The sequence below is a fragment of the Nyctereutes procyonoides genome, unplaced genomic scaffold (assembly GCF_905146905.1).
Source record: "Nyctereutes procyonoides isolate TBG_1078 unplaced genomic scaffold, NYPRO_anot_genome, whole genome shotgun sequence".
NCBI lineage: Eukaryota > Metazoa > Chordata > Mammalia > Carnivora > Canidae > Nyctereutes > Nyctereutes procyonoides.
Window position 1 is genome coordinate 45,721,785 of NW_026575126.1, and position 13,118 is coordinate 45,734,902.

At 53.3% G+C, this 13,118-nt stretch overlaps 1 protein-coding gene across 1 annotated transcript in view; it reads right to left on the reverse strand.

Annotated features, from left to right (window-relative positions):
• EMP2 (epithelial membrane protein 2) overlaps nucleotides 1-13,118 on the reverse strand; it is a 33,631-nt gene that overhangs the window by 5,565 nt on the left and 14,948 nt on the right. Inside the window, exons 2-3 of the mRNA XM_055340265.1 lie at nucleotides 3,381-3,513; nucleotides 998-1,088 (exon numbers count right to left, since the gene is read on the reverse strand). Coding sequence (XP_055196240.1) covers nucleotides 998-1,088; nucleotides 3,381-3,458 — 169 coding nt within the window. The 5' untranslated portion in view covers nucleotides 3,459-3,513. The remainder of the gene's footprint in view (nucleotides 1-997; nucleotides 1,089-3,380; nucleotides 3,514-13,118) is intronic.

Sequence of the window (13,118 nt, forward strand, 5' to 3'; positions counted from 1 at the left end):
ACAAAGTCCAGGAGCTCGCGGGAAATGAGTGGAACTGGGCCCAACGGAACTTCTAGGGTGATGGGAAAGTCCTCTATCTTGCTTTGGATGGTGGCTACATGGGCATATATATAACTGTCAAAACTCCTGAAACTGAGCCCTTAGGAAGTATGTGGTAAATTATAGCTCCATTAAAAAGAAAAACCCAGCATGCTACAGCTCCACTGAGATGAAATAAATCAGCATCTCTGGGGTGGGGACCAGGCACGGAGGTGAGGGGGCAAAGCTCTCCAGGCAAGTCCAATGTGGGCCCAGGTTGTGACCCTCTGGCTAAGAGTAGTGTTTTCAAATTTGGCGGATCTCAGAAATCACCGGGGGGCTTGTGGAAAATACAGTTTCAAAAAAAAAAAAAAAGAAGAAGAAGAAGAAGAAGAAAAGAAAAGAAAAAAGCAAGGAACGGACTCCTAGACCTCTCCGCCTGAGATTATGGTACAGTTGTTCTGGGATGGGCACCAGGAATCTGCATTTTGAAGTACCCCAGGTGACAGTGCCCATGGGGACCACTGTGGACGGCTTGGATCTCCTTAGAGTTCCTATGTTGCAATCCTAACCCCCAACAGGATGGCATTAGGACGGAGGTCATCGGGGCGCGAGGGCGGAGGCCTCGTGAATGGAAGGCACAGCAGCTTGTTTGGCTGTCTGCCCTCGGCCTTGGGAGGCCCCAGGGAGGAGGCGGCTGTGCACAAGCCAGGAAGAGAGGCCTCACCACACACAGCTCCGCTGACCCCTGGTGACACACAGAAGCTCTGCCCAGAAATGGGGAAGGGAAGGGTGCACCCAACTCAGCCCCCAGCCTCCAGATTCTGCCTACTCCTCCCATCTCCAGCCCGGGCTGAGCCCCCGGCCAGGCCCCTCTGGGCACCCAAGTGTGCAGGGGAGGGTGTGACAGCAGAGAACAGAGGAGCCCTTAGATTGAGCGCTCCTTCACTAGGGGTTTCCGTATCAGCGGGGCACTCACCCTGAAAGTTGGCACCGATTTCTGTACAATTCGTATTGTTGACGCACACTCTCCAGACATCTGCAAAAAACTCTTCTCCTACCCACCAGGCCTGTAACGTAGGAAACACAGGGAGGGGCTGCGTGTTAATCATGAAAACGCTGCCTTCTACTCGAGTGTAAGGCACAGCAGTAAATAAATATTCGGGACCAGCGCTTCTCCATGTGCCGCGTGCACATGAGTCACCTGGGAATCAGGTTAGAGCGCGGGCTCTGATGTGAGGGGTCGGGGGTGGGGCCTGGGCTTCTGCATTTGCAGCAGGCTCCCCGGTGAGCCCCATGCTGTGGGGCTGCTCAAAGGTAAGTCGCGGGCTGGGCCCTCACGGGGCGCAGGAGAGCAGCGAGGCTTAGCTGGTGATGACAAGTGTGCACAGTGGTAAATCCCCAAGAACTAGGGGGGCGATGTCAAGCGGAGTCAGGAAGGCTGAAATCCAGGGCCAAGGCCTGTTATGGAGGGAATGACACAACTCTCCTATCAGAGGCCTTCTGCCTCTCTGCCTCTGCCTGTCTTCTCTGCCTTCCATCCATCCAGACTGGAATCTCCCCCTCCCTTCCTCCAGTCAAGGAACGTTCACCAAACTCCTACTATGTGCCAGCCACATGCCAAGCCCAATTCCTAACTCAGATGAACACCACAGGAGTCCCTGGTGGGCAAAAAAAAAAAAAGGCCCATCTGTGTCTTCTCGTAAGTGCCACAGCAACACAAACACCCAGCGGTGCCCCCAAAGGATTAACTGGTGCTGGGGCCAATGGCTTTTCTCCCCCTAATGTCCGTCCATCCCTTTCAGGATCCCAAAGGGGTAGATGCAAGGCATAGAAAAAGGAGCCTCCAGAAGGACATTCACTACTGGGGCACCTGGGTGGCTCAGCGGTCAAATGTCTGCCTTCAGCTCAGAGTGTGATCCCAGGGTCCTGGGATCGAGTCCTACATCAGGCTCCCCGCAAGAAACCTGCTTCTCCCTCTATGTCTCTCTCTCCGTGTGTCTTTCATGAATAAATAAAATCTTAAAAAAAGAAAGAACATTTACTACCATTTATTTCACAGAGCATGGGCCCTCTGGATAATGACAGTCCAAATACTTTAAGCCACAGCATCAGTGTGCTCTCTGCCCTGGCCACTCACGGCAACTTGAGAACTTGCAAGAACCCAAACCCATCACTGCATTTAACCCCCTTACGGGATCTAGGGTCGGGAGTGGTTCAAATCCCAGCTCCCCCACTCACTGCAGCAGAGACTCCACAGGTGTCCCCGCTGCCCCGAGGTGGTGCCAGAAGACGGCCCGTCTCGTAGGCTTGAGGTGAGGACCAAATGAGCTGATGCAGGTAAAAGGGCCGAGCGCAGGACCTGGCTGGAGTGAGCACTCTCTAAGTGGCAGGGGTTGGGATGGTCTATGTTGCTCTGTGATGATTAATCAACAGGAGCCTAGATGTCGGCAGAGCTGTTGGCCACCAGTGGGGTGTGCCTGGTGGCTTTCTGGGCAGTGTTTCTGACTCGAGACGCCTCTCAGTTTGAAATGGTCAGGACTGAAGCCAGGCCTTTGGGTCAAGGTATGGGCCACTGTCTGGCACAAAGCTTCATTTCCTGCTAGGAGAGACAGTAATCTATACCAATAGGTCATTTATCAAATGCATCCCTGCCATATGGCTGCAAACTGGATGCTAAAGTGAAACGTTCAATTTTCCAGGGGGGCATGGGCAGCCAGGAGAGTTCCAGGCATGAGCTCTGCTAGGGAGGGCAGGGCAAGGTGACTATCAATTGGGTTCCTGATTTGTAAGAAGATGAAGGCAGGAGGGGTGGAGAGCACCTGGGATGGGTCACCTGGGGGATCTGGAGCAGTGGTCCTCAATGAGAGCGGTCTTGCTCCCCCTCAGGACATCTGGCCGTGTCCAAAGACATTTTTGGTTGTCACAAGTAGGGGTGGGAGGGGTTGCCATCTAGTGGGCAGGGACCAGAGATGCTGCTGAGCACCCTACAGGGCCCAGGAGGGCCCCAGAGCAAAGAATGATCCAGCCCCATATGGCACACTGCCGAGGCTGAGACGTTTATCTAGAAGAGGGTCGGATTCAAGCAGCATCCTCCAAGAGTTTGCGACACCAGAGGCACCACACCAGGCTCTGTGGGGGAATCAGGGATGAGAGCAGCCAGGTCCCCGCACATCCAGGCCTAACCAGAGACGCTCCGAACCTCCACAGGTAGGCCGAGTCCTTGGGCCTGAGTCAAGATGGGCGTGTCTGGGTAGGGAGGACGGGCCCAAATCCTCATCCCCTTGGGGAAGCTCTCAATCCTGCCTCCAAGGACTGCAGGACCCAGGGGCTCCGGGTGGTCGGAAGGAAAGGGAACTTACATTGTCGATGGTGGCGATGAACAGCAATGCGGCGGAGGTGATGTGGAAGAGGATGATGAAAGCCAGGAGCACCAACATTTTCACGGGGCACGGTGGGGCGGGGGTCGCGCTTTAAAGCCTGGAGAGAGAGACGCTAGAGGGACCGTGAGACAGAGATACACTTGTCAATGCCAGAACAAAATTAAATGAAAAACAGGCAATTTTTAGTGGGGGTTTTAGAAAATCAAAAACTGGGGCACCTGAGTAGCTCAGTTGGTTGCGCATCCAACTCTCGATTTCAGCTCAGGTCATGATCTCAGAGGTCATGATCTCAGGGTCCTGAGATCAAGCCCTGAGTCAGGCTCCGCACTCAGTGGGGAGTTTGCTTGGGATTCTCTCTCCCTCTCCCTCTGCCCCTTCCCACACTTGCTCTCTCTCTCTCTCAATAAATAAATAAAATCGGGCAGCCTGGGTGGCTCAGCGGTTTAGTGCTGCCTTTGGCCCAGGGTGTGATCCTGGAGACCCATGATCGAGTCCCACATTGGGCTCCCTGCACGGAGCCTGCTTCTCCCTTTGCCTGTGTCTTTGCCTCTCTCCCTCTCCGTGTCTTTCATGAATAAATAAATAAAAATAAAATAAAATAAATAAAATAAATCTTAAAAAGGAAAAAAAAAAAGAAAATCTAAAACGTCTCTTCTCATCATTCCTCCCCTGGAGAGACTTTACTGAACAAAATCTGGCCTAAGGAGCTGCTCCTTGTTGCACCCAGATGCCAAATATTCCTGGTGGAGGACAGGTGAGGACCAATTAAAATCCCCAATTCAGAAAAGCATCGCACCTCCTCAGAGCTGGCGCCAGGGCAGGAAGGAGTGGCTCTATATGGGCTAGAGGGCTGCTCCCCACCCGCCACCCACCAGGCAATGGTGGCAATGCCATGGGCGGGGGCGGGGGGGTCATGGCCTAAGGGGTGGCGGGGGGAGGTGCAGGGTCTGAGTATTCAGATCACAGCCACGGTGCATAACAAAGTAAAATTGATCCCAACACAAAACTATTCCCTAATGATACGGCCATCTGTCAAATTAATCCCCACGCAAACCCCCCTCCTCTTGACGTCTACCTCTAAGTGAAGACACAGTGTAGGGCCCACGGCTGCTGATTCACTTTCTTCTCCCGGGACCTGGAAGGGCTGCATATCCCAGCCTCCCCTGTGGTTAGACTGGAGCCTTGTGCCTAATTCTGGGCAATGGGCTGTAGCAACCCTGGTGCAAGGCATTTGGGGGCTGAAGAGCAGGTGTGAGCTCTCCCAAATCCCTCCCCTGGAAGCCTCACACTTTGGATTGATACTGTGATGGACAAACAAGCCTCTCTGGAGGTTAAAACACTGAGATTTCAGGGTATTTTTTTTTTTTTACTGTGGCTGGACAGTCTGAATAATATGCAACGGGAAGCAACTGCAAAGTTAAATTGGAAATCTTGCAAAAGAACTGGGGTTGTATCTGCTTTTTCAAAGTGATGCTGGAGAGCTCCTCAAAAGGTGCCAAAGGCATTCGCACAAGAGTCCTTGTCCTGTCTGACCATGCTGACTCTTACTCATGGGACTCATTCCGTCATGGGGACGGACACTGGTGCGCTCGCACAGGGTGACTCCGTAAGACCCAGGACTCACTAACAACCAGCCAGGAGCCTTGGCTGCAGAGCCCCACCTGGGGAGTCCCAGCTGTGAGTCTGCACACCATCACTTAGAAGAACCCAATGAACCAGCTTCGAGATGCTTCCAATTCTTTTTAAAAGGACAAATACTACTTTGTTTACGCCTGCATCATTAAAAAAAAAAGATTTTGCTTATTTATTTGAGAGAGATAGAGCATGAGCGAGGAAGGGAGGGCCAGAGGGAAAGGGAGAAGCAGACTCCCTGCTGAGCAGTGTGCCCAATGTGGGGCTCCATCCCAGGACCCTGGGATCATGACCTGAGCCAAAGGCAGATGCTTAACCAACTGAACCACCCAGGTGCCACTTTTTAAAAAAGATTTTATTTATTAGAGAGAGAGAGAGAGTTGGGGAAGGGGCAGAGGGAGAAGGAGAGGGAGAGAGAGAGGGAGAAGCAGACTCTTCACTGAGTGTGGAGCCAACTCAGGGCTCCATCCCAGGACCCTGAGATCATGACCTGAGCTGAAGGCAGACGCTTCCCCGACTGAGCCACCCAGGTGCCCCACGCCTGCATCATTCTTAACTGCCACCATGGGCTGCTTCCAAACAGATACATTTCTGACCCCTGCCAAAATGCCAACCAGAGCAGGCAGGGCCATCAACACCAGGGTGATAGCGGACTTCATATGTTATCCAGTTCAGATGACACAAGAGCATACGGACACATAACTAAAACTTTCCAGAAGAGGGAGGAAAAAGTTCAAACTCCGTTTTCTCCAAAGTGTGAAGTTCAGACGCTCCAGGGCATGATTTGGTTGGAACATTGATTGATAGGGCATTAAATTAACACTGAAACACATAGTGAGAAAGTCCCCATTCTAATCCTCCTCAGTCCATCAAGGAAAGAGACCCAGTTTGGTGCTAGCCTGACTCAACACTTGCCATTTTAAAAAAGGAAAAAAAAAGAAGGCAGGCGACACCTGGGTGGTTCAGTCGGTTATGGATCTGCCTTTGGCTCAGGTGATAATCCCAGGGTCCTGGAATTGAGCCCCACATTGTGCTCCCTGATCAGGGGGGCGTCTGCCTCTCCCTTTCCCTACTGCTCCACCCGTTTGCGTGCTCTTTCTCTGTCAAATAAGTAAATAAAATCTTAAAAAAAAAGAAAGAAAGAAAAGAAAAAGAAAAAGCTGCACTTCAGGCAGATTATAGTGTGGCTAGAATTTAACAACGTTGTTTAGATTTTATTACATTTATTTTTAAGGTTCTTTCTGTTTATAAGAAGTAAAGCTATTTATAGACAAATTTGAAGTTTTGAAAGTGAGTCACTTAAGAAAAATATTATGTCAACGAAAGGACAGGTGGCCTTGAGCGTTTACAAAAATCCTGAGGGTGGTTCTCGAATGCCTCACGTCTGGGAGGCACTGCTTTACCACCTGGGAGTGAGTCCAGCTGGAATTCCAGACCCTAGGAAGGAGCCCCTGCAGAGAAGAGGGTAAGTTTTTACAAGTGGCCTCGAGTCCAGTGTAAGAGAAAGATCTAGGAGCCTACGAGGTGGCTACAGATTGGCTTGAACGGTTAGACCTCCCGGAAGATTAGGACGCAGAGCAGTAAATGCCAACTACTAGGTGCTCCCCCATGATGATGTCTGGCTCTCCCACAAAAGGAAAATGGGGGTAAAAAGAGACCTTGTGGATCTAGAGCATTGCTAGTGACCTCATCAGAGGCTTGGGAGGAAATTATTCATAAGTACAAGAGATCCCTTGAACCTTCAAGAGGGACCCTTTGCTCCTGCATTTTTACACCAAGCATCCTTTAACCACTTTCCCTGAGGCCACTCTCCTCCTTCCCTCAGGGAACCACTCTTCAGGTCTGCTGGGCGTCCTTCCAGAAGCATCCGCCAGGTGGAACTGCACCAGAGCGACAGGTGTGGCCTCATGCCCCGCCTCGCCCTCTCTCCTTGGCTCCTGAGGGAGCACCAGTGCCCGCCTTCCAGATTGGTGGAGCTCTCTGCATCTCTTCCCAACCCCAGGGAGCCGGACAGTCTGCTCAGCCCGAGTCCTGGGGTTCCCTGGGCTGGGGGTGGGGGGTCCCTGAGCTGCAGGGGGGCAGGGTGTGGAGCAGAGAGCCCATCCTCCAACCAAGCTTCTCATCCCACCAGGACCCCTCCGAGATGGTTCTCTTCCAGCCAGTCCACCTTGTTGCTGATGCCACAGTGTACTCACTGGTTCCCTGCTGGTGGCCACTTCGGTCCTTGCCGGACGTCCTTACATCCATCCGTCCTTCCTTCCTTCCTTCCCTCCTTCTTTCCTTTCTTCTCCTCCTCTTCTTTTCTTCTTCTTTCTTTTCTTCTTCTTCTTCTTCTTCTTCTTCTTCTTCTTCTTCTTCTTCTTCTTCTCCCTCTTCTTTTTTTTAATATTTTATTCTTAAGTAATCTCTACTCCCAATGTGGGGCTTGAACTCAGGACCCCGAGATCAGGAGTCACTCACTCCCCTGCCTGAGCCAGCCAGACACCCCCCTTACACTTATTTCTCTGCATGTTGACATCAGTGTATCTGAAGGGCAGAGTCCTAGAAGTGAGGGGGCTGGGTCGAAGGATTTGCACCTGTAGCTGATTTTGCTCTTACTTTCTTTTTAAATTTAAATTTATTTTTATTTTTTAAAGATTTATTTATTCATGAGAGACAGAGACAGAGAGAGAGAGAGAGAGAGAGAGAGAGGCAGAGACACAGGCAGAGGGAGAAGGCTCCATGCAGAGAGCCGGACGTGGGACTCCATCCTGGGTCTCCAGGATCACGCCCTGGGCTGAAGGCGGCGCTAAACCACTGAGCCACCCAGGCTGTCCCTTTTACTTTCTTTCTAACTCAATTTGGCACCCGGGACAGTTGGTGCTGTGACATCCTCCACCTTCAAAGGTGACCTACTGGACCAACTGCTGTGTATGGCCTGGGTGGGTGGAGAAGCCTGGCACAACCAGCTGCCTCTTCCAGCCCTCTATGGTCATGTCATTGACTTGTTACCACCCGAGTTCCCCAGGAAGCGTAATCCTCTGCCATCTCCTGGCCCTTCCCAGCGGAGCACCTCTTCCCGGGACACCCCCCCTCCCCATCTTTCCCTCCTGTACTGGGTTTCCGTGCACCCTCTCTGGGGATCCTGAAAAGCAGACAGTGCCCTGAATTGGGGGCTGCATGAACACCCGCCCACCAAACCCAACGTAGTGCCTAATTTACCCTTGCTGTTCACAGAGATTTGTTTTCCCTCTGACAAACGTCATACTCAGTGCAGATCCCTCCTGCTTCTCCTTGTCCTTGCGGGCTTCAGGGCTCTGCGGGGCTGGACTCCCTCCTCGCCACCGTCAGCTGGCTCTCCCTCCTACCGCCTGGGCCTCAATTCCAACACCCACCCTCAGGGAAGTGCCCGGATCACCTGCTGTGAAGCACCCACACCCCCTCCCATAGGGTCGATCCTGTCCCCCTGCTTTATTTTCTTCCAAGGACTTTCAGGGTCTCAGAGTATCTCCTTTGTTCATATGTGTATTATCTATCTCCTCTTCTGCTCGCTGCCGTGCCAGTGTATAGAAAGCTATGTCCTATCATTGGTAGTTTTAAAAATGTATAACTGTGAAGGCTCTCGAAAAACTCAAGGCCCTGATCGTCCAGAGGCAGGAACGAGACCAGGGCGGGCCACGCCTTGCCCAGATCCCACAGCAAAGCAGGAGCAAGGGCAGGACTGGAGGGTGTCCTGGCCGCTGCTCTAACTGTCCCTTGGGCCTCAGTGGGAGACCCCGCAGAGGGCTGGGGACGGTCTTCCAGCGTCAGCAAGCACTTCCCGGTGGCCTCTGCACGTGCCAGCACAACCTTCACAGGGTGGCGCGTGTCTCCAGGGGCCACACCAGCCCAGGCTCTGACAGGCCACCTGGCTTTGGGCGTTCACCTGTCCGAAGGTGGGAGGCCGCGCTGGGTGAGCTTTTCAAGTCCCTGCCTAGAAATCAAAGTCTTAGGACTTGCAGGGCTTCTCTTTTAAAAATACGTTTTGATCTACATAATACATGTGATGACAAAGAAAAAAAAAAAAAACAAAAGATAAAAGAACCAAAGGCATGTGATAAAAAAAACCCACAGCCTCTACCCTGCCTCTAGTCCGGACCTCCTCCGGAAGCCATCACTTTTAACCCTTTCAGTTGTGTTCCCTCCTCCCCCCCAATTTTCCATGTTTCCAAACAATATTCATGCCCTTCTCTTTCTCGATTCCTTCACTGTAAATATCGACTTCCTGCCCACGGGAGAGTTTCTCTGCCACCATCACCACCACCCCTCCCGACACCTGCCCATTCCCTTCCTTTCCTTGGCACAACCAGCTCCTCTTCCAGCCCTCGGTGGCTCCGTCTACTGTCCCCCACATCTTTGGTTCTCCCCACATTTGGATCGTTCCGAGCCCTTGGTCGCAGAACACCAGATGCCAAGCAAAGGCACTGTCCCAGTCACCAGCCTGTGGTCAGATGTCCTTCGCAGGGTACGTGACCCGGCCAGGCCCTCTCTCCCAGCCCTGGTCCCCTCTGCTCTTGGCCATGTGCAGCCTCAGCAGGAGGACTAGCAAACTCGCCCCTGACCATGACCAGGGCACAGGAATGCCCGCAGGACCCCAGGACATGTAGGAGGTAAAGCAGGTCCCGGATGGGGTGGGGTAGGGTGGGGCGGGGGTGCTCCAAGGGCTCATCCCACAAGACTCCTCATGACTAAAGCTGGAGCTGCAGTCTACACGGCAGGTCTTGTGTCGGACCTTCATGTCAACCCTGTGAAGCTGGCAGGGCGAGGTATCATTATCCTCATTTTACAGATGAAAAGATGGAGGCTCACGAAGGCGTCAGGTGATTTGTCAACGTTGGCAGAGATGCATTCCAACCCCGGGTTTTCCAAGTCTGGCTCCAGGACATTTTCTGCTACCCTCCTCCCTGCTCCCACATTTAGAGCCTGATGAAGATCACATGGTGGCCTAATTAGCATCAGGCGAGAGGATGCAGGCGGTGTCTGCACCCACTACCTTTGGTGGGATGTCCCTCAAGCTCTGCAGGAGGCCAGAGGGCCCTGGGGAGGCAGCATCCCTCTGCACTGACCCATTGGCTAAACTGGCATACGACCCTTCATTCCTACTAAAAATAGTGTTTCCTGCAGTTTTGATCCTATTAGCTCACCGGCCCCACAGGAAGCGAGTGTTGTCTTTATTGATCTCCTTGGGAGATTGGTCTGGATGTGGGGGGAGAGCTTTTTCCTTGATCATTGAGAGGATTCATTCAGAAAGTACAGGGACTTGGGGCACCCAGTGGCTCAGCGGTTGAGCATCTGCCTTCGGCTCAGGGCGTGTTCCCGGGGTCCTGGGATTGAGTCCCGCATCAGGCTCCCTGCATGGAGCTGCTTCTCCCTCCACATAGGTCTCTGCCTTTCTCTCTGTGTCTCTCATGAATAAATAAATAAAATCTTTAAAAAGAAAAAAGAAAGTATAGGGACTCGGTTCTGTTTTCTACATTTATCACAATACCCCCTCCCCCACTTTCCACCTGGAAACTCAGGTGGCTCTTGCAGGGCACAACACCTGGACCCTCCAAGCTCGATCGAGGTGCAGGGCCATGGGAAAGTTTCTTGAGATTGAAGGCCTACAGGCTCTCCATTCTATAAAACACCCACAAAAATAATCACATAAAATAAGAGGGAACCTGGGGTATGAGAATTTAAGGACTCAAAAGAATTTTTTTTTTTTTTTTTTTTTTTTTTTTTAGGAAAGAAAGAGAAACGGTAGCTGGAGTAGGAGCAGTAGCTAGTGGGTTTCCGGAAACAAGCACCCTCTGGGCAGCAGTGAGCGGGGGTGAAGCATGGGGGGGGGGGTTGTCAGGACTACGGAAACTCCGCACACCGAATGGAGCATTTGCAGCTCGGTGAGTTTTATGTTCTGACGGTGGACGGGATGAGGGACAGCACTCCCAGAGATGTCCAGCCAGACCTCAGGCAACAAACAGGACATTCCCCAAATTGGCACACCCTCACTGGCTCCTGGGCAGAGGCTCTGTCCTGCTGCGCCGTGGTCCGATGTTTGCCTGAAGCACGTGTGCGTGCGTGCACGTGTGTGCGTGTGTGCACATGTGTGCGTGCGTGCAGGCACGTCTACCCCTGGGTGTGGAGAATGTCCTGCTGGTGACTCACCGGCCCTCTCTTCGCCCAGGAGCAGCATCATATCTGCTGTCGATGGTGGGACACGACCAGGACGTGTCCGGGTGAAAAGAAGGCTGCGGAACCTGCCTAGGGCAGTGTCAGGGTCCCTCGTCTGGTCCTCTTCATGGAGACGCAGCTCCGCACTGCAGCCCCTGCCTGTTGCTAAGGGGGAGCGGCTCTGGCACCTGCTCCGCTATGTGCCGTGCCTGGGAGCAAGAGGGAGCGAGCCGGCCTGCCTCCCTGCTAAGATGACCACTCGCCACCGCCACCCCCACCCCCTGGTTTCTATCCCCACCCTCGGGAGTTCTTCCTACAATTTAAACCACGGCCCAGTCTCAGCCTGAGTTGGAGCCCGTTCCCGGAATTGTAAGCAGGAGGACAATCCCGAGATGTGGGACTTTTCAAAACAGACCTGAGATGTTTGGCGTCTGGAGGTCCGGGGTAGTTCCTTCTACCCAGAAGCGCCCCACCCACAGCTCCGGCTGCAAAGGCCAAGGAGGCCCTGGGTGGAACCCTGGGGAGGGCCGCCCCGCCCAAGGGACTCCGAGGTCCGCTCTGGAGCTGGACTGCCACCCCAGGCTGGCTGGCTGCCAGCCAGGCCCCTCCCGCCACCCGTGGCACTCAGAGGGGACGGTGGCTTGGGCCTCCGTTTTCAGGAAGGCAGAGGTCAGCTCAGCCTCCTGCCTGGCATCTGGACACTGGCCATACTGGGACATCCAGGCGTCCGAGATGCCCTGGGGCTGGCGGAAGCCCCTTGGCCCCAGGCGGCCCAGCTTTGCGCTCCCTGTGGCTGGGGCTTCTGGGCGCGGCGCCAACACTTGGCCTGGTGCAGAAAGGGCAACAGGCGGGACGCTGGGAGTTAGCAGTGCTCCGGGGCAGAAGCCGCTGGGAAGGATCCCGGCTGTGCAGGCCTGAGTCTTTCAGTCCATTGGAATAACCACGACCACAACATCACTGATACTGGCAGCCAACATTTAGTGCCTACTGGATGCTAGGCAGTGTTCTAAGCTCTTATTCATTCCTCACGAAAACACTATGAGGTAGGTGCTGTAGTTAGCCTCATTTAATAGGTGAAGGCTCAGAGAGGTGAAGCAACTTCCCCAAGGTCACACAGCCAGGAAAGGCTGCATCTGGCAGTACAGAAACTACCATGTTGCCCACCTGAAATCTAAATTCCTCTTCCCTTGGGGGGGTCCTATTACTTTAAGGTCTGATCAGATTGCTCCAAGTTTCTGGGGCCACAGGTGGCCCTGGATGCTGGCCATCACTACACACCATTCCTCTAGGACCCACAAGGTGAGACACATTTTGTGAAGCACCCTGGAGACAAAGTTCCCCAGGAGTCCCCCAGGCTGAAAGCATCTCTCTTTACTGCATGCAGGGTAAATGCCTGTCAGTGAGGAGACAGCCCCCCCGTCATGAGGATGAGCAACGGCTGGGACACCTGGGGGGCTCAGCGGTTGAGCACCTGCCTTCAGCCCAGGGCGTGATCTCGGGGTCCTGGGATCGAGTCCAGCATCGGGCTCCCTGCATGGAGCCTGCTTCTCCCTCTGCCTGTGTCTCTGCCTCTCTCTGTGTCTCTCATAAATAAATAAAATCTTGAAAAAAAAAAAAAAGAACAGGCAAAGGCTATGGTCCCCTTTGCAGGCCAGAAGTCCAACTCAGAGGATCTGCCCATATCATCAGCTTAGCAGGTGGCAGAAGCAGGCTCAAAGCCCAGCCTGCTGCTCACTGCCTTAAAATGGAGCAGTTATCATATCACCAGAGCCCACCGGATACCAGGCTCTGGTGATACACAGACGAGTCAGGCAGGCCTGTGTCCCCCCAGAGCTGCTGGTCTGTGAAGAACCTGGGTGGATAAATAAACAAGCATGATATGCTGTAACGCCCGATGTGAGAACACAGAGGAAG